This window comes from Fukomys damarensis, unplaced genomic scaffold (genome assembly GCF_012274545.1).
Source record: "Fukomys damarensis isolate Sample0158 unplaced genomic scaffold, DMR_v1.0_HiC HiC_scaffold_12, whole genome shotgun sequence".
In the NCBI taxonomy this organism is placed as follows: Eukaryota; Metazoa; Chordata; class Mammalia; order Rodentia; family Bathyergidae; genus Fukomys; species Fukomys damarensis.
In genome coordinates this window covers 47995992-48020464 of record NW_022900924.1, presented here as the reverse complement: position 1 = coordinate 48020464, position 24473 = coordinate 47995992, and the positions used below count along the sequence as shown (strand labels likewise).

Below are 24473 nucleotides of genomic sequence, written 5' to 3'. Positions count from 1 at the left end.
AATGGAAGCAAATGTATGCTCTGTTGCTCAATTCAATTCAGCTGGAAATTTTACAGTTCTTATGTAGGTGTTTTATGTAATCAGTCTCCCAAAACATTGTATCTACAGTTATTTCCTTATAAAACTTCAGCTACTTGTTTCTGAAATCTGCTCTACTGGAGAGGGAACGGATTTAATTCTATATAAAATCAATTGCTTCTTTCTGGTGCTACACACTTAAAGGATACCTAACTCTTCAAGAAGAAGCGTTCAGGCTGTGTCCTTCGCGAAGTCTTTATTGGCCCATTTACATCTAGTCTCACAATGAGTAATAATATGAGTGGGAAATAGTTTGACAGTACATGACAGACACTGTTTCAAATGCTTTATAAATATTAGCTTTGAAGTCTCAGAATAACCCTGTGAGACAAATACAGTTCTAACTGGTTTTTCACTGAAGAGGAAAATGAAGTCTAAAGGCCCAGAGTTAGTCAGTGCTAGAGAATATTTCAGCTTGAGTAAAATTAACCATTATAGCATCATGCACTTCGATTATTTGATTGTTAGTAGAAGAGCACATTTATTCATGTTCCTGTGTACTTGTCCTACTTACTTCATGTCGTTTTGTATGAGGCAGTAGTTAAACAGGTATGTTTAATAAATTTTTTTTTTTCTCTTTTGGAATCTGGGATCAAACTCAGGACCTTGCACTTGGTGAGACAGTCTGCGGAACCACTGAGCTAAATCTCCGGCCCTACGAATGAATGACTATGTGGCCTGGTATTCCAGGCTAGGTCATTTCGGTAGCGTTTGGTTTTTAAGATCTTGAGTTTTAGATTGTGACAACAGTCAGGGCAGGGAATTGCTACTCACAGCCTCTGAGATATGGTAAAATTACTTCACATCCCTAATCCTGTTTTCTCATCTGTGTTCTTGGCACAGTGATGGGGCTCTTGTGAGAATTAAATAAAATATGCAAATAAAGTACTCAGCATAGTGCCGGGAACGTAATTAGTGCTCAGTCCATTTGAGCTGTTTCTATTATTTTTTTTTTTAACTAAAATAACCTTCCCAAACATGGTTATACTTACATATACAGGCACTTTTTCAGTTGTGGTTGTTTTATTAACTCCTCTTTAAAAAAATCAAAGCCAAAGATCCAGTCATAATCAGTGCTGTTAATTTTGCTGCAGGGCTGATTCTGGCACTTTGCCTACAAGAAGGCATGCACTGCGGATTCTCAAAGACCCTCTTGTAGGAAGAACAGCAAGTTCTGTGGAACTGCGTGGGTAGTGAGTCCTGTGTGACCACCCTGTGTCTCCCTTCCAAACGTCTGCCATACCTGCAGGCAGCCCTTTCGGCCTTGCCCAGCCTTTTCCCCACATCGAGTCTGCCTTGCAGACTTGTATCCCTGTGATGGTACCCAGGCATCCTGGGTGACAGATTAAAAACAGCCTGTCACCAACATTTTGCCCCAGACAACACTTAGCCGAGGCTAATCACAGAGCTTGCTGAAACTTGAGGGCCTAGTATTAATCCAGGGATTCTTGTGGGCCAGAGGCTGTACTGAATGCTTCATTTTCATTATTTCATTCAGTCATTTTTGCAGTCTTACTAGCATTTTAAATTTTACTTATAAATATAATTTATTATTAAAAAATTAAAAATAAAAAGTGCCAGAGTTGTCTCCAGACGTGTATGGGGGACTGTGATGAGGGCAACAAATAGTTCTTATTTTTTAGCTGTATTTTTCTTCAAACACAAAATGTGTAGGATTGCAGCACCTTTGGATTCTCCAGGGACTTCCCTGCAGGTAGATGTTTGGCACAGAAAAGAGACAAATGTTGTATGGTGAAGGAAAAGCAACTTCATTCCGCTTGACAGCTTATTTTGCTATAGTAGCTGACGACAACGAGTTTAGTCTGATTTTGTTGGTTGCATTTATTTGCTTCTTTGTGAGAAAGCAATATGGTGCTGATTTACTGTCTCAGTTCGTTTTGTGCCGTTTTAACAGAATACATCAGATGGGGTAATTGAGGGAGAGCAGAGATGTATTTCTTACAGTTATGGAGGGCTGAAAAGTCCAAGATTGAATGACCTACCTCTGGCAAGGCCATCTCATTGCATCATCTGGCTGAAAGGGAGTAGATAGGAAGACAGGAGAAAGGGGAACTGGATTCATCTTTCCATTAGAACCCACTCCCTCCCTTGATAACTCCTCCATTCCCAGCATGATAGCATTAATCCATCCATCATGAAGATAAATCCCTCCTGACTTAATCACTTTTTATATGGCCCACTTCTCACTTGTGTTGGATTGGGGATTAAATTTCCAACTTTATGTGAATTTGGGGGGACACATTCAAACTGTGGCATTTATAGTGAGTTTTGTTGTTGCTTTTGTTGTTGTAGTGGTGATGATGGTAGTGGTTGTAGTTGTTATGGAATGATTAGGAGGAGTAACTTTCATTCCCATTCATCTCCAAGAAAAGCTAAAATGTTTTAATGACCTGACAAAGTTTGATGATTTCCTTTGAGGAAAAGTCTGAGCATGCCTGTGCGTACACATGAGAATGGTGCCTGATTCATAGTTGAAGTTATGGTTTAGGTCAGAATGCCCTCCACATCCTTTGAAAGTTGGGCTAGAGATCACGTGTGTGAAGATGTGGCAGAAGTTTTTTCCGTGTTTTGCCTGTGTACTGAGACCTCGTAAGAGACTGAGATTAGGATGGTGGAGTGACTAATCTGGTGGAGGAAATGTCAAATCAGCCTGATCTTCAAGCTGTGGTGTGGGTACTGCTGGAGGCTTTCAGCCAGTTCCAAGTTGAGATTAAAGAGCATAAGGCAGAGCTGAATGATTTGAGACAATTTTGAATTTCACCAGAAAGCAAGTGCCTACAAAGTTGGGACAAAGGAGAATAGAGTTACTGAAAAAATTAACATTAAAAAGAAGCCAAGCATTTTGGATGAAGACAGTAGTAAAGGTTTGAAGGCATCACAGAAATCATCAAGATCCCACCCTTCACTGGCTCAAAGGTGTAAAAAGGTGAAGATGGAAGACTTTGCTTTGAGAAGAGATACCTAAGGCATGCTGCTTGATAAGGGCAGCCTAAGGAATTGGTTTCCTGGGATTTGGTTTACAGTGGTCCATTTTGCAATTAATAACCAGGAACTCAGAAGCCTTTGCAGCTATGATTCAAGGGGACCTGACTATTACTCAAGCTGGCAGCAGACACTGGTGTCATTCAAGAGGAGCTGGTTTTACAGGCTGCAGAATGCAAGGGTTGTGAGGTCAGGAAGGCTTCCACTCAGATTCTAGAAGAAGGTATGGGAGGCCAGGCAGTGTATCCCTGAGAGGGCAATGCAAGAAGTTGTGAGAATGAAGTGAAAAGTGCAGTGGAGACTCCAGGGATTTGGAGATGTTAAGCATGAGGAAAATTGTAGGTAGTGAGCTGTGCTGGCCTAACAGAGAGGCCACGAGGACTATAACAGGCAATGATGGGGGGATAGAACCACTCAGACAATTTGGAGCTCACACCTTACCTCAGCTTGCCCCAGATATTGGACACAGAGCTGAAAAATTTAATATTTGCCTTGCTGACATGTTTTGGTCTGATTTATTTCTATTCCATTGCTCCCATTTGGAATGGGAATGTTTACTCTGTGCCACTATATGTCAGTAGTATTTAACTTTCTTTTTTATTTTTATGGGGTTTACAGCTAAGAGTTTGCCTTGAGTCTCATAGGAGACTTTGTACTTGGACTTTTCGGCAGCTCTTTGGGGTGTATTTTGCGTAATGAGTTGGACACGAGTCTTTCAGGAGCCAGGAATGAAATGTTATGGTTTAGATTGGAATGACTCCCAAAAGCCTCCTTCAGAGACTTGGGTTTTCGAAGGTGACTGTTATTCTCGGGGCATTATATACTTCAGTGGATTAATCCACTGAAGAATTCAGAGCTAAATGAGCTGCTAGGAGATCAGGTGTGGTTGGAAGAGATGGTTCACTTGGAGAGTGACCTGGAAAATATATATATATATATATATATATATATATATATATATCTCCATCCCCATTTTCTCCATTTGTCTTTCTCTTTTCTGGCTGCCATCATCTGTGCAGCTCTCCTCTGTCAGACCTTACTACCATTCCTTCCCTGCCTTGCCTCCAGCTGACTATAGATTGAATCCTCTGATAGCCACAAGCCTAAATAAACTTCTCCTCTTTTAAGATTTGAGTGCCGGGTATTGTGTCCAGTGATGGGAAAGCAACTAAGATAGCATTCATGCATAGTTTCAAATCCGTGTATGAGAAAATAAGCATCCCATTTTTTTCTCTGATAATGGATGTCGTTATGGGGTAATTTAAAATGGTGATATTTCAGTATGCAACTTTCTTTTTAAATTTTGGCTTTAAAACCTATTTCAGGAATAGATTATTCTAAAATGGGTGGTGTTACTTAATCTTGATTACTCAGGACAGTATATTGGAGGGTGATTCCTTTAAAATTTATTGAGGTGAGATCATTTACCCTTATCATATATGGCTTCAGACTGGTATACTTTTAAATTTATGTAATCCAATTTTCATAAATTTTCTTTTCTTTCTCTTATTTTCTGCTGCCTCTTGCTCTTAGCTCATCTTTCTCTAGTAGGTTTCTTCCCGTTCCCCAATAGACTAGAAATCCAGGCAATTGACAACAGATTTGTTCAGACCAAGTGCATGATGAGAAAAACAATACTGAAAGGAGACTTGAGAGATTGTTCTCTGAGTGGAGGAGATGTAAAAATGTGATATAAAAAAGCTCTTACACGTGAGGGTATTCCTTATCGTAGCACTGGTTTTGTTACCCGTGTTAGTAAAAGGGGAATGGTCACAGGGATAATAATTCATTTACTATTTTAGACAGTAGTATTTTCTGAGAACTTAATGTAGGCAAGACAGGGGTGAATGAAGAGATTTCACAGTTTCTGAGGATAAGAATTTATAGATTGCTATAAAAGGTAAGATAGGAGTTTGTGATATGTCTTATTTAGCATTTGAAATAATATAAAATACAGAATGTAATTTTAAATTGATATGTAATAAAATATTTCGGTGTTTCAGAAAAAGTGACAACTGAGTAGCTCAGGAAAGAGATTATGAGAGTTATTGTTGAGGTGAGTCTCGAAGGGGTGGTGGATAGGATAGGATTTAGACATGGAGAAATTGATGAGGAGGTGTGGTGTGTGCATTTGCTCTTGCCAGAGGAAGCAGAAAAGGTGTGGATGAGTGATGTGAATGATGTGGAGTTTGAGATTTCTCAGAGAAAGCTACAATTATAGGAAAGAGAGGGTAATTAAAGTCCCAGAAGGGGACAGTTGAAAGATCAGAGAAATGTCACTAACCAGGGCCCCTGAGAAAGATTTAGCGAAGCAGTCTGTGGAAGGCCATAGCCTCTGCCTGTGGCAGGCATGCAGGACGAGAAGTGGAAGAGATCAGACAACTGTGAGGACAGCTTGAGACCCACTACCGTCTCACTGTGTTTAACCCGAAGAGCTTCCAGGAAGAGCTGGTGCTCTTGGCCACAGAATAGCACACTTGCCTGACCTCAGACATGGAGAAGTTGAAGGACAGATCTGTTAAGGGTTGAAGGAACAGTGGATGTGGATGCTGCCTCCACATGGGAGGAAACTAGAAGGCGGCAACAGTACACATTAGCTGCAGTCACCCCTAGGGAACTTGATGGGCTCTCTGAACGAATATACCCTATGGCCAGCCCTGATGGAATCTTTCAGAGAAGGGAATTTTGATGCCATCTAAAACCACAAGCGTACACCAGATAAAGGGGGGGGCATGCTTTCCTTGAGGAGAGCCCGATTTGATTTTGTTTCATACTAGACCCTTGAAGGAACAGTGGATGTGGATGCTGCCTCCACATGGGAGGAAACTAGAAGGCGGCAACAGTACACATTAGCTGCAGTCACCCCTAGGGAACTTGATGGGCTCTCTGAACGAATATACCCTATGGCCAGCCCTGATGGAATCTTTCAGAGAAGGGAATTTTGATGCCATCTAAAACCACAAGCGTACACCAGATAAAGGGGGGGGCATGCTTTCCTTGAGGAGAGCCCGATTTGATTTTGTTTCAGTTACTAGACCCTCCTCTGACCCCCCCCCCATAAGTGAGCCTGAGCCGTATTGCTGAGTACCTTAAATATGCTGTTGGGTGATTTGTGTTTGAGGCAAGGAGAAACCCTGAACCTTCTTGAGGAAAGGAGGGACATCATCAGATCTGTGTTTCAGATAGAACTGGTGTTTGGTGTGAAGACCTAGAGAAGGACTAGATGGGGTAAATAATGAGAATTATGATAATCCAGGAGGGAATTCCGCCTTCCTAGAGCTCTCTTCGTTTCTTAGGGTGGTGATCCACAGGTTTCATAAGAGGTGGTTCAAGCCCATGCCAAGGTAATTTTAAACTATGGATAACATTGTCACCTACAGTGCTCTTACATGTTTAGATGAACGCTTTTTAAACTTCTCTGATCATTCTGATTCTCACAGGTGAAGAATAAGGGAGGCATGTGCAGCTGAACATTGACTTAAGGGAAATTGATTTATGCGACCACATCAACATCATTTTGAGGGAAGAGGTCCTATAACAATGAACATGCATGCAAACTAAGGCATTTGGCTTCAGCCAGTGGTTATAAGAGAATTTCTCTGTTTTACCAAGTGCCCGACACTGTACAGACTGTTAACGTGTCCATTATGTCTCTTGGTTTGATAAGAGCTCTATAAAGTCAGTGTGTGCTGAGTTATTGTAAGTGAACAAACTGAAGCGCTGAGCTTGAGGTTACCATCAAGTGGCCACTTGGACCTTGATGATCCTGGAGAGCTCACTGGGGTGTGGTGTAGGCACGGGGCACCTTCCATTCGCTCCTCCTTCCATCTCACTCTGGGCCCCACTGCCTCGTGTCTTGTACTGCATCTTTGATCGTGCAGTGTCCCTGTTTTAAATTGGCCTATGGATTTTAGACTTCATCGTGTTCGAGATCTCTTTCTGCTCAGACAGAGGGCTCCGAGTACCCGGGTGCTATAGTTCCAGCTGTTTTGGTTCTTCACCTCCCCGCAACCTCACAGTACTTTTACTGCCTTCCATCAAACATGACAAAAAGGAGAGGGTCCTTTATAGAAACATGCCTGAGCGAAATACTCTTCCATCCCTGCAAGGTTCATACATCTTTGAATGAGGTCATTCCTTAAGGCTCCCCTTTCAGTACCTCCTAGCACATGCTCCTGAATATTTCAAAATCATATTTTCTTCCTTCCTGCTTGTCAAACACCAGTGGACTCATTTACTTATCTTGCCTTGTTTAAACCACACATTTGCAGTGCTGTGTTGCTTGAGATTTCAGCCAGTGGCTAACAAGCCTTATAATTCCATTCATTGCACCCAGGCAGCTTTCCCTTACTTTTATACCAGTAGCATATACAGTTGAAGTATCTACCCTGATTCTCACTCTGGAGAATCTAAGACTTGTAGCTAATGATGTACAGTCATGGGCATAGATGAAGGAAGAGGAGGAGGCATGGAGAAATCAAGCTTTCCCAGATGCCTTTAAGTAGTATGTAGAATGGTCCTCAAGAAATGCTAGATTGCTAAGGTCAACAAGGCTGAATCCTTGGCTTTGCAAGTAGGGCACTGATGAAGGAAGCTACTGTGTTGAATCAGCCAACCTTGCTACAATTTGCTTTCCAAGTCCTAGTACAGGATACTTTCTACTGCAACGTGTTTTCTCTGGCCTGAATTCCTACACTTGACAACTGGCTTCCTTGCTTCCTACCAGCTCCATGGATTTTTCTGCTTCACTTAATTCTATTTGGTACCACATATAGAAACATTTGGGATAATCAAATGTTGGAGTTCTAAAAATAAAGTAGTAATTAATAATAATAATAATAATAATAATAATAATAATAATGACAACAGGTAACATGTTTGAGTGCTTACTATGTGAAAGGTACCTTATTTTTGTGTGATCTTACCTAACTCCATGAGGTGCTTTAGTGACCTTGTTCACTAAGGAAGTTGAAACTTGACATGGTAGTACGTTCACATTCATAGAGAAGATTTGAGCTCACGTCTAAGTGACTTTAAACAGTCAAGCCCCAAACTTGCCTTCTGCACTCTGAGGCTTACACTGTATCGCGGCACCTGTCCAGATTGTTTCACATAGAGACAAGCACCTGTAACAGGTGTTTGTTACTGGCCTGGTTTGTCTGACAGCTGGCCAAAACCCCGTCTTAGACGAGCCAGCCCCACTGCCTGTATCGCTCCCTTTTCCATTTAGTTTCAAACACCACGGTGAGGGATGCCCTGATCAGTTGATGACCATTGTCCCTGTTTTAGTAGCATTTTCATTTCCTTGCTGTGTTTTTGTCACATTCAAGAGGGGGACAGAAGAATAAGTGCTTTGCAAAAGTCCTAGTTTCCCATTTTTGAAAGTGTGATCTATGGAGCTACAGAAATTCTCTTTTCAAATACTGGAGCTGCTATGTAAAATGCCCACAGGTGTTTGTGGAAGAGAGGTCTGCTTGCCCAGCCTGGCTCCTGAGACTTGAACCAGGACCCGAGGGTCACAGTTGCAGAGGGTCAAGAGTCCAGCACAACGTAGTTGTACATTTATTACAGTAAGGACCATATGAGAACTAGATTGGTAATGACTTCACCATCACTGGAGAGATTTAAAGAGGGCCCAGACATCCACTTGGCCAGGATGTCACAGGGAGATTTGAATATTGGAAAAGGGAGTGTGAATCAAAATGACATTTAAAGATCTTTCCGGCCTTGCGATTCTGTCTTGAATTCGCTTAGAAACTTCATATGGGGAATGAAGGTTTCCCCTTGTTATAATTAACACCAACTAGTGATGTCGCCTCCTCGCTCCCCCCTGTGCTTCCCCCTTGGGAACAACTACTCAATTTAAGAAGGGGTCTTAGGATGAGGCAGGATGTGGCTCCTTCCCGCTTGGCTGCACTCCGTGTCAGAATGGATGACTTGTATCTGGGCCTGGCACAGTTCCGTCGTTGGAGCCTCCTACCAGCCCAGGCCGGTCTGTGACCAGAGCACGTGGGAGTTGCACATCCGTGTGTAAAAACCTCCCTATGGCTGCCAGCTCTGAATTTAAAAAGAAAGAAAAAATGCTAATGAATGCAGTCTTGGCCCGGGCAAACCTCTTGAAGGGGTGATAGCTAACACACCCCAAAACAAGGTTGAGCCAGACCAGACAGGCATCCCCTGACGAATATTCTCTTGGCAGTTGGCAGCTTATGAGAAAGTCTTTGAGAGCAGTTTTCTTCCTGCTTTTTCTAAGGCAAGCCACTCCCAGGCCAGGATGTCAGGGGTGCAAAGCTTCCTCCTCCTTTTCTTTTCTATTTTCTTCTCTTTTTTCCCTTTAGTTTATTACCAAGCCCAAAGCTCCATCATTCAGAAATGTCAGTCCTTTGATTTAACATCACGATCAGAGACAGTGCATTGGTTCTTGAAGGAAGAAATGTTGTAATGACAAGAAGTGGTCAGCAACTCATTAACAGCTTGAATTTGAAGGAATAAAAAGAATCAGGGAAGGATCGGCTGTAGTTCCTATTGATCAGGGCTGCAACTAGGAATGGACATTGCTTTTCAGTTAAGGAAGGTGATCTTTCCCTCAGGACTTGCCCAAGACTTCACTCAGCCCTGAACATTTCATGTTCTTTTAAATGAAATATCATAGTTCAGTGTGCTGTGCTCAGATACATTGTTTTGATATCTCAAACTATAAAGTTTTAGCCTTTTTAAGGAAGGTTCACAAAGTCATAGGCATCTTCAATCAGGTCAACCCAAGTGTCCCCAGGAAATAAAGATGTTAAAAACTCATAGCTACAAGGTCTCCTTAGTGATCTGATCCCTATAGGAAGTTTGGCCATGTACACCGTAAATCATAAATCTTTGCCAGTCTGCTCAAAAAGAGAACAGCAACTTCAGCTTCTTTAGCAGCTTGCTTATTACTCCTGGAACCAAGTAGCTGTCTTCTTTTGATACAGACCATTGCCTATTTAGGCATGACTCTTTCCTTAGATATAAATGGTGCTTTATTTTTAGGGGACAGCTATATTTTTTTTTAGTAGTCTTTCAGGATTGGGAGGCAGCAGGCTTCATCAGAGAAAGCCTAAAATGGGAATCAAAAGACATCATCTCACATTTCCACTAGCAAGTTATTGACTGCATGAAAGTCACCTCTTCTCCTAGGCCTCTATTTCCCATGTGGGCCCCAAGTAACATTACTGACCTCTGAGATCTATTCGGATGTTCTAGAGCTTATTTTGTTAAGAATTATAGCCGTTGGGAAGCTTAGAACTTTCAATTCACTTGTTTTAATTAACTTGTGTCAGAGTACCCAGTCTTCAGTTCAAATCTACCCCCTCTTCAGGCAGTTTCCCTTCAAGTACCTTGTCTATGTTGTTATTTTAGTTATGACCAGTACTTAAGGAATGAGAGTTTGGTGGTCAGAACACGCTAGCAAGGACGTTGGCTCACTGTGAATGGTTGTAGCTTGGTTTCCCATCTTAAATGTGATGGGCGTACAGTGGTACCTCGGCTCATGAATGCTTCTCTTTGCAAACAGTCTGGTTTGCAAACACAAGGATTTGGCGAAATTTTGTTTCTGTTTGTGCATTCTGCATCGGGTGACGAATATGACTGCGGTGATCTTTCCCGCATGAACGTGAACTTGAGCATCTTTTCCAGAATCGGGAATGAAATGAGTTCGAGAACCAAGGTGCCACCATAATAACCCTTTCAGGAAGCTCTGTTTCTGACCAGTAAATACGACTTTTGTTTTCTTGGATTTTATAACGTGTGACTTCTCCAGGAGAAACTGTGTCTTGTCACTAACTTCCAGCTCCCCACTAAAATCACTTATTAACATTTCTCATCGCAATATTTCAAATTAGAGCTCCACTGTAGTAAAAATATTCAGTGTTCTGTACATTCTAGGTCATAGGCCATTGTGGAAAGTTACAGTTTCAGCCTCTCGTTGCCAATTTTGCAATCCCAAAATGGCCACAAACACAGAAGCATCAAATTCAAAAAGCTTGTGTTATAGCTTTGATTGTCTTCAACAACTCACTGACTTGATCAATTTACCACTGTACTTTTGATTTTCTGTCTGGTAAGTGCAGTGGCTGACCCAGCCTCTTCTTGGAGACTCCTGTGGCCTAGGATTTTTTTTAATCTATTTTGATGAGCTGTATTTCTGATGTATATTCCATAGCAAAGATCCTAAAGAGTTAACTCTTATTAATAATTACAATTATTAATAAAATATTTTGCCTTCCATTCAAGTTTGCTGTTTCTCTGCTTTGGCCTATGGAATCAGATTATCTAGTTGATAGAATAAGAGTATGAGGATTGTATGATCAGTGAAGTTGATTGTGTTTATTTTTGTTTGTTTCAAAATTGATACATCTTAGCTGCTGTTTAGGTCTCCAGTTTGCCTAGTTCTTGATGAATGGGCATTGACCTGATAATGTATACTGTCCAGGAATTGTTATCAGTTGTGGAGGTATGAATCATTGCTCTAAATCTGTGGGTCAACCTCCCTCGTTTAGATACAGTGTTAAGCTCCTTCATCTGTAGGCTCATTTCAGGTTTGTGACCCTCTGGGCCCTGATTGATTTATTTAAAGGGAAAATGATCCTAAGCCTAAATGTGGTATGAAAAGGACACATTTTGGAAAATAATCTAAATATTATCATTAAGGAAATGGTTCAAGCAGCTACACTATAGCTGAACAATACAATCCTTTTTAGTCATTAAGAGGAATGAAATATAATGACATGAACTGATCCAGTAAATAGAAATGATATTTTATTACATAAAAGGAGAAAATTGTAGATCCACATATGGCTGTTTTATAAAAAGAAAAAGAATAAAAAGGGAAAAGTTATATGTGAAAATCGTAAACCCTGATCATGGTAGTTACACGTGATCCTTTTGAGAGTTGTTTAGATCAATGATAAGAGGAAACAATGGGAGATAGTTTTTTACTTCATACCTAATATAATTTTCGAAAAAAGGGAAATAATTTCTCCTAACATGAGTATGGAAGTTTGAAAACACAACAAAGGTGAAAGAACGTCACACTGAACACCTTGGTATCCACCCCCTAGATTCCACTATTAACAGTATGGACTACTTTATTACATATCTAAGCATCCGTGTATACATAGGTGATGTGTGTGTGTGTGAGTGTGTGTGTGTGTGTGTGTGTGTGTGGTGTTTTATATTTCATTTTAGACTTGTCTAGGTATTTAAAAAGTTAATCTGGAGCCTTTTGGTAAAATAAATTTATCACCTATCCAAAGAGCCATAGTGTCATCTTTAGAAACTTTACTGATTTTCATGAACACAGAGATAAGTACTGGTAGAGGGATTATTAGAAGCTTTTACTTTATATACCTTTTTTCTCTCTCTCTTTTGAAATTAAGAATAATCTTGGTGGGGAAGGCAATGAACTTGCCCTTTAGGGATTGCTCTTTGCCTGAGTTTGTTTCTCAGGCATCCTGTGAGCCCTGTCTTTCTCCTGTGACTGTTTTTTTCTGTCTGTGTTCACATGTTTACAGGTGCACTCTTACAAGCTCATTGGGTTTCCTTTTTCAGGATATTACATTATGAACATTTCTAGAAGTGACAGGGTTTTGAGAATAAATACAGATTATTTGTATTTCTACTGCGCTGTTGACTTGAGCGTGCTGAGATGTACACATTGCAGTGAGTTTGGGACAGGCCACACTTTGTGTTGGTCTTAAATATTATTAACTTGAGGAAAGGTTTTCCACTTGACAGTGGGTCATGGTTAGCAGCAAGGCAGTTATATTGAAGAATAACAGTAACAGCGATCAATATCACCATGTGGGATATGTGTTTACAGGATCTTTAACTTTGCATAGCACATTGCACTCATTGGAATAGCTTTTTTTGGTGATCAGGTATTCTTTTTACCAAAAGAGAAAAGGGAGTCAAATTCACAAAACATCTGTGTTTTCCCCCCGGGGCCTATTTCACACAATTCTTTGCCAGCCCCTCTATAGATTATACTTAATAGAATTCTTACTTTCTTTCTTCTAAAAACCTCATTCTTGTTTCTGCTTGTAGAACTTTGCTCAAGCTCTTTGCTTTTTTTGGAGTTATTCTCTTTTTTGGAATTCCTCTTGCCCTCCCTGCTCTCTCTGGTCTCCATTTAACCACCCAGAAACACACAGCCATCACCTCTGCTTTTCTGTCTGCTTAGAGGTAGGGTCTTCTCTATGAAACAGCGCTGATGCTGTCAGCTAGGAGGACTCACTTCTACCTTAGCATTCACAGCTCCTTATTAACACGTCACCACTTCGTCTGCTGCTTTTCAGGGTCTGGTCCTTGGATAGCGGCCCCTGGGGGTTGACTAGAAATGCATAATCTTGAGTCTTGCCCTAGACCTAGGGAATACAAATCTCCCTTCTATCCTGCTCTTCAGCTCATCCTTGTACACATCACTGCTTGAGAAGCACGTTCTCCTAGCAGATATCCAGCTTCGCCTTTCACTTGGTTGCTTTTGTGTCAGTGGATTCTGAAAGGCCTTGTCTTGTGATCAGAAACTGTATCTTTAGCCTTTCTCTGCAAGGCAGGCGGAGTGCTCTGAACACAGAAGGGCCCTGTAAGTGTGTGTGGTTGAAAGAGAGCCTGTGTTTTCAGTGAAGAGGGTATGGAGGGGCCTAATCCTTATTTAAACTTCTCTCTCTGGATATGGGGATATGAATTTTCGGAGGCCAGGTGAATTCTCTGTCCAAGGAATTGTTTTGAAAGCATAGGAAACGTTTGGCACGATTATTACTGTTGCTGTTTAGTAGTGGTGTTCTATCTGTATCGCTGGTATGAGTAAGTTTTTGTTCCAGGAAGCTGAAACCTGATCAGAAAGTCAGTTTAAGGTCCAACATCAGATTTTGGTACATCTGATGGCAGCAAAACAAAAAACAAACATAAAAACATTGTTTCAGTTGGTTTTATTTGTTTTTTATGAAGTTGTCAAGGGAGAAGCTTCATAATTTCAAGAGTTTTTTTCACCCCCTGGTCCAGATTGCCTTTCATTCTCCCAGTGTCTCCATCTGCTCCATTTTTCCTGTCATTACTGTTTTTCTTGTTGCCAATCACTTGTGCCTCCCTGGTAGTCTCCACATATTTATTTTTGCAACTTTCTTACTCTACTTGTATTGGAAAAGTTAAGACACCAACACATTTGTTCTGTCTAGCTCTGCTGATGTCCCTCATACCTCACAGAAATGTCCAGGTAATTAATAAAATTACAGTAAGTATGTACTCATGTGTATAAAATAAAATAAACAAGTAAATATATAGTAAGAAATAAACATATTAAAGAAATAGATGAACTTAAATAGAATGCATAAATATAAAACTATAAATAAAATTAAACAAATATTAGAATAATGAAAGAGATGATTATTTGACTTCTATAAGAACAAGACCATTGGAGATTTGTACATTTTTTGATGCTATTAAAAATGAATCTTGGGCTGGGGATTTAGCTCAGTGGTGTAGTCACCTGCTTCGCAAACACAAGGTCCGGAGTTCGATCCCTGGTACCAAAAATAAAAGAAAGACTCTAAGTCTGATGTTGCACTACGTACCTGGAACCTCAGAACTTTGGGGGTCGGGGAAGGGAGGATAACAGGTTTGAGAAACACTTGGGCAACCTAGGCAGACCCTGTTTTAAAATAAAATATAGAGGGCTGAGGGTACAGCTCAGTACAGAGGCCCTGGGTTCAATCTCCAATGCTGTAAAAAGATAAAATCCAAACCTTGAATAGATGATACTTATATTCATTTCTTTTATAGACCAAAGATTAAGAAATTGAAAGCTGGGAGCAGCGGTCATGCCTGTAACCCCAGGACTCTGGGGACATGCAGGTTCCAGCCCTGTCTGGGCAACTTGGTGACTTAGGAAGACTTTGTCTCGAAATAAAAAAAAAATAAAATAAAATAAAAGAACTGGAAATGCAGCTTTGTGGGAAGGCCATGCAGTGAGTCCCTGGTACCACAAGAGGAGGGAAGGGGAGGGTAGGGCATTCTCCATTACATTTATAGAAGATATTTTTGTTCTGTATTCTGCATGTGGTATTACAATGGATGCAAAAGCAATAAAAAAAAAAAAAACTGATTTGCCTGTAAACCTTCAGGGTTCTCACAGTGAAACCGGCATCAACAGAAAACAAGGTGGAAGGGTGAATTCTAACACATGTGTAAAAGAAAAGCCAGTTTTTATGTAGAGAGATCCAAGAGTGAGTTGAGCAGGGGAGTTCTCAGTCTTTCATATCTCTCCCCTCACCCACAGTCCTTTCTCTCTTCCTTCCTTCCTCTTTCTCAAGACCTCTTATTGCCCTTTCTTTCTTTTGTGTACTTACATTTTTGCCTTCTGAAGCTGAAAGTTTTACAAGCACACGTTTCTCTTTTTTGGAAGTCATTTTATAAACCCTTTCCATGAACCTGTTGGTAGAGATTTCTTTTTTCCTGTCTTAGTTGTACATACAATTAGACAAATGTTTGGTTATATAAAATAGCAGTAGTCATTATTTTAAAATTTGTTCACCACCAGGTTCATTTGGTGCTTTTCTCTGGGTTTTCTGCTTGTTTGTAATGATAAAATTAATTTTTCTTATGTGTGTCTGTGGTTTAATTTTCCCCCTCTAAAAAGTCATTGCAATGGAAATTTTAAAGGTTATCAGTGTAAGAGTTGTGGGGCAAATAAAATTAAAAACAAAAATCTTCCCCATCTCTTTGTCTCCACAAATATAAAAGCAGAGGGAATACATTGATTAACCAGAAATAATGAATGTTGTAGGAAGTCCACTCGGGGATTGCGGGGAAGGAGGGAAGTCTTACTCTCTGTTTATCCAAGCAGCCCTTCACCTACATGTTTTCAAGATGAACAATAATGCGTCAAGTAAGGAGGCCTCAGGGTAGTACTTGTCCCAATTCCTCCAACCTGGAGGTACCCGGCAATTGGGACAGACAGCTGTTAGGTAATAATTGGCTTTGTCCAGAGGAAAAGGAAACTTCTCACATCTCTTTGACAAGAGTAATTTTGGAATTTGGAGCAGGTGACTGCCAAAGTCTTTCCCACAGAAACTGGTAGGTGCTGCTCTAGCTCCCTTGAAGTCTACTTTTCCAAGAGGTGGCTCCCAGGTCTTTGAAGAAGGCATTCCTAGGTCACAAGCTGACAAAGGCCCTATCTGGTTTCAAAGGGACTTATATACATTTCAAAGAGAGGAGAAAGTACACAGCCTTGACAGGGTTTCTAAAGTAAATGTTCTGAGGACAGGGTGGGGTATAGTTAGGGGTAGGAATCTAGGTTTCTAAAGTAAATGTTCTGAGGACAGGGTGGGGTATAGTTAGGGGTAGGAATCTCTTCACTTTGTTTATTTTTAGTTTGTGTTTGACCTTACAGAGGGTTTGCAGTAGTTTTATAGGCTTAATGGCACTGAGAATCAAATCTTATTTTCTTTCTGAGTTTGAGGTCAACCAGAGCTTTAGCTGAGGTTTACCTTTGGCTTTATGTAGCAATTTTTTTACCTCCATGATGTCATGTGATTTTAAGATTCACTAACGCTCCAATTGTTTACTTTTACTCTGATCATATGCATGTGTACACACTTACACACTGTGCTCATATCGTGGTGCAAGTAGTCACATTCATCTCTCTTCGGGTCCTTTTCTTCTTTTGGAACTGTACCCTTAAAGGCTAGATTCTCTCCTTCTTGGAGGCCCTGGCAACCAATCACATGAACATCTTACCCTTCCTATTAAAAACTGCCCATGAAATATCAACATCCTACCTATGGGCTGTAAGTCAAGTTGTGTTTTCCCAGCAAGCCCACTGGGAAAACATCTCCAAAGCCTTTGAATGCAGCGCCTCTGTTTATGTAAGTGATGTTACCCTAGTTACAAACAATTTAAGTCTTTGCAACTCCTCAGAAATGTCTCATGTGTGCCACTCCATTACTTTCAAAGTCACAACTAAAATAGCACTTTTCTAGTGAAATTTATATTTTTTGCTTGTAGTTCAGGCCTTTTACTACTGTAGACTTGGCATTTTCCATGACCTTTGCCCCAGTAAATGTTTATCTTTCTTAATTGATCTTTTGGGTTGTTTTGTGAAACTCAGCAAACTAAATATTGAGCGCTTCCTTCATGTTTTTGTTTTATAGCCGGCCCGGGGCACTGGGGAGAATGATATGAAAGAATCGGGTGGACAGTCTGCTGCAGCCGGAGATTCTTATTTAAAATTAAGCTCTGCTGTTTGATTTTGGTGCTACCTCGAGTGAGAGTCTGACTTCAAGTTTTTGGGTCTAATTTCATCATCTGTAAAACAGGAGAATTACAGTCCCCTTTGAATACATGTGAGTATCAAGCAGAATAAGATATGAAAAGGAGCACCTTGCATTCAAAGCACAAGTTATTTCCACTCAGTAAGATATAACTAGCGTAGAGTAGGGATGTGGAAAATATTTTCCGAATGAATGAACAGCTATTGTTCTCATAGTTCCATTTTCTAGGTTTCTCTCTTTACCATGTGTACCCGTAACTTGGCTTATAATCGCCCGACTCTTGACTTCTCTCTTATCTCTGATAATAGTCTTCCTCTCTTTCCCAAAGTTATGCTTTAAATCGAAATCTGCAGATTTCAGTTTGGGGTGTGATCCGTGGAGCACAGGGAATGTCTGTTGTAACCGCCCGTAGCTTTCCCTTTCTAAAAGCCAGCTACGTCCTCCGAGCTTCTGGGCAAGTGGAAGTGGAAGTTCGAAACAGGCATCCGTTGGAACCATACACAGTCAGGGTGAAGAGAATTGTCTTGTTTTTGCGCAGCCTCAGCATGCCTAGGGGATTTCACCCTGGCCAAAAGATAATGAGCTGCAATAACGTTGAGTCAGACAATGTGCGTCCAAATGAAGCAATATTCTGGGTCTAATACCAGGAGTTCCCTATATGGACTCTCGGGCAGTAGTCGCTCACTCAGTGATTCTCATTCAGTATCACCACGCACATAACAAATGCAAATGTATGACTTACAAGGCAAAAGGCTTACATTGACCAAGGCCCATGAGGATCCCAGGGATTTCTGTTGAATGTAAATTGACCAATTTCAGTGGGGAAACCCATAGCTAAAGGTGATCTGAGGAAAGAAATGAGCGTTCGGAGACCAGGATGTGAAAAACAAATGAAAAAGTGATAGCATTTGTTCTGGACTGAGAAACAGCCTGTGGAATCATTCTATGAGGAGACCGCAATCATTCAGTTGCTAGCGCGGCGTACTTTCCGTGTGCTAAACTTCGTGATAGGACTTGGGAGACAAAAATGTCCTATCGTAGGGGTAGAGCCAGTCAGTCTGCAGTCGTCTCAGGAGACAACTGTGTGTATTCTTAATTGTAGCAAAAGAGAAATAAGTACATTATTGGGTCTGTAATGGAAGCATAGGTATAAGGGAGAAATTATAAGTCCTGAAGGCTAGGATATTTGTACATGTGAAGAGGGAAAGAAGGGCATTCCAGACACTCCAGACAAAAGGTGCAATTAATGGGGAAGGAAGAGACAGGGATGATTTATGGCCCTGTCTGTAGGTGTACAGGGTGGCATGAGTCTGGGTCATATGAGAAGGAGTGATGCACGAAAGGGTTGCAAAATGAAGTTTGCTATCGAGCCTTGGAGGGTACAGAATGCCCTGTGAAGGACATCAGGGAAATAGCATTAGGGTGTGCTGTGTCTGGAAATTGCTTTGGTGTTTGTCATCAGTCAGCTTGTACAGGTGTCCCCACGGCACCTCAAGCCTACCTGAGACTTTTACAGCCTTCTTATTTGTGATGTGGTAAACATACCTTCCTCTGGATTTAGAGAACAAGATTTCAGTCAGTTTTTCATGTGTCGGTGCTAGATGGGCAGCATATTTAAATGCAAAAAACTAATGAGCTTTTTGGTCAGCCTAGTGAAGAATTGCATTCTGTCTTTTTCAGAAATGGCGAAACAATTAAAAATAATGCGGCCTTTCTTTTTCCTATTGTATCTTAAAGGCATATGGATAGATACAAGGCTGATTTGCTGGATCCTATGTATGCTGACTTCTTTAATTGGAGGAAGGAAGGCCTCTCTGTTTTCGGGCTCTTTGTCTGTGGTGTCTTATGTTTGGATTTTGTCTTTGAGTGCTCAGAATTCTATAAGAAAGGAAATTGGAATCACCTCCAATTAGCTATACTGATGGTGCATAGCATTACCCTACTTAACCCCCCATGTCTGTGTCTCATTTTAGCTAATCCTTATGCTGTCGCTCCTCCATCAGCTTGCCATAGGAATGGCTTAGTAAATTAGAAAATTGATTTGAATTTCTCAGTTTTTTTCCTAATTAAGAATTTATGACCCTTACTATAAAACCACTACAGTGAGGAGCGCTGCACTCTCATGGCAGAATTTTCAAGGGTTTCTCAAAGCACCGTCTATTGTAGTGATGCTTTATAAGTCAAAAGCTCCATTTTTGTTTTCCCCAAAACACTTCAGTCTGCATTTCTAAACTGTGCCAGAGATCCTCTTGGTTGGAGATATTACTAAGGAAGAACTCCTCAGGTCAATTAAGTTTGAAGAGCACTGTAAATTATTCTGAAGTGATTTAGCTACACGATGTGCGTGTAGTATTTAAAAGACCCTGAAGAGTTCTTTAAAAAAAAGATAACTTTTTAACCTAAGAGTTCACCTGATACTTATAATCTAGTGTTTCTCTGAAACAAGGACAAAATACCAGAGCATAACTTCTTAAAATCTTTTATAGAAGCCCAGAATAGACACAGTAGACTGGAGGTTCTAAGTTAATCTAAGAATAAAATTTGAAAGTTTCAATAGGCTTAAATTTGGCAGCTACATTTTTTAGACTGATGTATTGAATCCGTCCTCCACCTACCATGATTTGCATAAAGAATTTTTTTATAACACGGCAACTCTTTGAAGCCCTGTCTGTGTCAACAGAGCTGCTGCACCTGATATTATTTTCCTGAATTGGAAGAAACACCAAAGGGGACTGAAATAATAAGACATTAATTTCAGCTGCAGAACTCTTGATGGTGCTGACCCTGCGGGGTTACTGCCGAATGAGATTAATTATGCAGATCTGCCACCCCAGGCTCTGGAGTTGAAGTGCCCTGCTGTAATTCATGGCAGGATCATTCATGTAGCTGGCATATTGATATGATTATTATTCTACCTAGGCTCCATCTTTCCCTAGACAGTCACAGACCTACTTACCAGCATCTCTCATTGACTTCTTATTTAAAATTCCCGGGACCCTGGCAGGCTCTCAGGTCCTTTTGTTAGACACAGTTACAGATCAATGAAAGCAAAGCAACACGGGATTTTCCTTGGGACATGATGGTCTCTGAGATTCTTTGCTCAGCACAAAACAGACATTAAAATTCCTGTAGAAAACAGTGCATCTCTGTGCTTTGTTGGCTTTACCACTAACTTTTAAAGCAATCACCACTTGAGCAGAGAGGGAACCACAAAAAAAAGAGCATTGCTTTTGGCATCAAGGTATTTGAGTTTGAACACAGCCTTTCCCATGATCTGTGGAACTTTGCGGGAATCATGTCTTCCACAAAACTGGATTAGGATTAAATGCCCAAATCCTGGAAGTCTTAAGGGGTTTAAAGATATGCATGTGTGAAGGAAACTTCGTGAATGACAAAGTGTTTGAAAAATACTCTTTGTGCTGATGGGAACTGGACCCATTCTTGGGTTGTCAGTGCTGTCGTGGTTGGTATTGATTTATACAGGCCCATCGGTTGGCAGTGTCCCATCCACATCATCAGAGCAGTAGGGCCGCCGCATGCCAGAGGTGGTAGCCATGCATTGGTGTGATCAGTAGCTCCAAGCAGCGTAGGTCCTTTAAATGCAGGGCAGAAAAAAAATTTCTGTTTCTCTGTCATGGTTTTGGGGAACTTCATATCTGCATGGTGATGCTCATCCATTTAGCATTTTTCAGTACGGGGTTTGTTTTGTGTTGTTTTAATTTTGCTCTAAATGTCTTCCTTTCGCATATTTGGCTTCATTGCAGAGGACATCCTGTTTTCAGGGCCCAGGTTAAAGTAATGAAGTCTTCATCCTCACCGCTTGGTCGAAATCCCTTCTCTAACCTCACTACCCTCACCTTTCTACAGATGCAAGTAATTCCTTTCTCAAGGTGTGTTGGCATGGAGCTTGGACTGATTTGTGTACTCAATAATAGTATGAATAAAGCATGGCTAAACTTGTTTGAAGTTAAAAATAATAACAAATGATGTTTTGGGCATATATATATGTATATATATATATATATATGTATATATGAAAAATGAATATATGGAGTAGGAACTTTTATTCTCCCTGTTTGTAAATTGAGAGAGTAAGGTAGAAAGAGGTTAATTAACTTGTTCAATATTCCATAGGAACTGTGGGATAGAGCCAGGATTTGCTTGTTTAATGAAAGGAATAGGATTTTTAACTCACAAGTGTATAATTAGCTATATCCAAGTTGGAGATCCCTACTAGGTTGGAGTTTTTGGATGCCTGGGACTTGATAAAACCTGTGCATTCCTTTAGCATTTAGCACATGGGCTTCACCTTTGGTACTCAATTATTTTTAATCAGGTTTGCACTGCAAAAATGTCCCCCCTCCAAAGCTTATGGGGGAGCCACAAAATGTCGTCCTTGTACTCTGTCAGTACTTTTTAGTTTAAAACCTCATATTAAGAACTGTTTGGACACCTCTCTGTGAGGAAGTCCAGTATTTTCTGTGAGTACCTATCTGGTGCAGATAAAGCATACTTATTGAAACTAGGGTCACTCGAGTCCTTAGTGTTTATGGATAGCTAACAACAACCCTCTAATATTCAATCTCATTTTCATTCTTGTGTCAGGGGGATTGCATGGTCCTAGGTTATTTGTAATAAAGTCACAAATGCCAAATGCATAGGAAAAGAACCGCTGTCAGAGTTCCCCACCCCTTCACTCCATCCAGTGTGTGATCTGGTGGGCTGTGTCATGGCCCAGACTAAGGCACATGGCCATCTGTCTGGGTGATCCTGGGGCCCCAAAATTAGTGAAGGAAGCCATAGAATTTTCTCAACGGGATCACTGACTCAGCTGGGCCTCAGTGTTAGCTCATAAGGGGTTTTTGGTAATACGTTAGATTCAGACATGGCATGTTTTAGAGCTGGCTTTCTTTTTGTCTTCTTCTTTGGCTTCTGTAAGTTCTTAGCGAGACTTGGAATATCAGCTTTGTGTTTCACAGACAAGACTTGGGATGGGGGGTCAGGGATGTTGTGGAGAGGAGACTGTTTTCTGCAGGGGATGGAGAACGTGGGACACGGAGAAGACTGCTCTGTGTGCTCACAGCGGGCACTGTGTCAGCTGGCAGTGCACTAAGTGCTCCACGAAGATTCCCCTTTACCTCTTGACTTTAATTCTTTGTAATGAATGTAGCTGTGTATTGGGGAAAGGAGACACGCATGGGCATTGGGAGCTGCACTGGAGTGGATGGTTTCTAGGGAACTGGTCAGTGTCTGACAGAATCAGGGGACGCTTCAAAGAAATGCTCCGTGGAAGAAGGGGAAGGATGAGAATTAACTAGAACAAAACAGACCTAGCCACAACTTTCTCAGGGGTACAGACACCTGCTCAAAGTTTTTAGAAAATCCAGGAGAGTCTATTTCTAAAAAGGCAAGAGCAGAGAAAACCAGGAACCATGGCAGAGGGCTGGTATAGTTTGCCTGAGGCTTTGGGAAATGTAGATTTGTTTCTTTTCCTGGTAGCCCATTCAGTCTCAAGGGACAAAACTGCACCTTATGAATTGAGAATTGATTTGGGAACTAAGGACTGGGCTTTCTCTCCCTGTTAGAATTTTCGCTGTGGTACCAGTGTTTCTAATGAGATACTTTGCATAAAATGGAGTGGATGGTCAAACTAGTTAGTGTTTCGTTAAGCGAAGTTGATTACTATATTTACTTGATAGATTGCTACAAGACTTTACAATGTCACCTACGAATTGTCAATCTTCGGACCATGTGTGGCACATGACTTCCCACATTCATTTCCTCAGACTGCACGTCCTTCTGCACAATGCTCATTATAGGATATGAGAGTTTAAGAAACACATTGTAAGTGGCAAGATTGTATGGAACTAAACTGTTTGCTTTCTGTTTCTTTTTTTTTTTTTTCCACATTTTTCCTTTCTTTTTCTCTTGTGTTTGTCTGACTTCGCTCCCAAATTGTAAGATTCCTAGTTTTAAGAACAGTTTGTTGATTTTCATATTCTGCACCATTTCTGTTGTTATGCAATGCCGGCCCAATAAATAACCCTTGATTTGAATGAAACCTGAAGGTGCTGTAGACTCAGAAGCGAGTGTATGCAGTTGTTGTGGGTAAATCCATGAATACATAGCCTCGGTTTTGTTTTTGTGCCCTTTGTAACAGTTTGCAGAAGGCGCCTTTCTCTAGAGGATCTCGCAGACAGGATCATGGTCCTCAGGCCATCCCTTCGAATTAGAGAGCTCATTAGTGAGCAAGTTGCTACATGAAATTTAAGGAGAGAAAGACCTCAGATGGCCAGGAAGCTTTCCTACGCTGAGAAGAGTAATTAATTTCCAAACCTGGAGGTGATTGCTTCCTGCTCCACAAGGTGGTCCGATTCTTTTGTGGCTGTGGTCATTCTAATTTCACTTAATTTCCTACTTGAACGTCAAATGGCACCTGTGACACCAGGGTGGTGCTTTCTGCTCTGTGCTCACGCATGCTTAGAAATGCCTCTGCTGGCCTGGCCTGGTGGTGCACACTTGTAATCCCAGAACTTGGGAGGCTGAGGCAGGAGGATCGCTGTGAGTTTGAGATCAGTCTGGGCTGCATGGTGAGTTCCAGGTCAGTCTCAACTATGTAGGGAGACACTGTCTCAAAAAAAAAAAAAAAAAAAAAAAAAGAAAAAAAAAAAAAAAAAAAAAAAAAAAGGAAAGAAAGAAAAAGAAAAAGAAATGCCTGCTCTGCTGTGGCACGTTCTCCGGGCTTTGGGCTTTCCTGTGTCTTAGAATTGCAATCTTTGTGAGGACAAGGGCACTTTCTATCCCTTCTCCTTCTCCAGACTGTGTTCAAGGCTCGATATGTATTTGCTGAGTGAATTAGAACCTGTGTTATACCCTCTCATTGTCATTTTTCTACCTTCAACCCTCGAGTTCCCAGACATGACTCAGTAGTCACAGTATGTATTAGATTGAATCTACTATTTTGATTTAAAGATGTGTGTGTCTATAGTTATTATCTACCTTTCAAGTTATTCCTATTGTTTTAAACATTCTTTAAATTCAACGAAGCAAGATTTCTTCCATATTATTTTACAGAAATATAACACACTAACAGCA

General features: G+C 40.8%; 1 protein-coding gene across 5 annotated transcripts in view; it reads left to right on the top strand.

Moving 5' to 3' along the window:
- Positions 1-24473, top strand: part of Il1rap (interleukin 1 receptor accessory protein) — a 130417-nt gene that overhangs the window by 8737 nt on the left and 97207 nt on the right. For 3 of the 5 annotated variants that reach the window (XM_010624104.3, XM_010624108.3, XM_010624106.3), the window contains exon 1: positions 17266-17450. The exons of 1 other annotated variant lie outside the window; for it this stretch is intronic. In XM_010624104.3, coding sequence (XP_010622406.1) covers positions 17449-17450 — 2 coding nt within the window. In that variant the 5' untranslated portion in view covers positions 17266-17448. Of the gene's footprint in view, positions 1-17265; positions 17451-24473 lie in introns of those variants that run through there. One more of the 5 variants, XM_010624109.3, reaches the window with a different exon arrangement.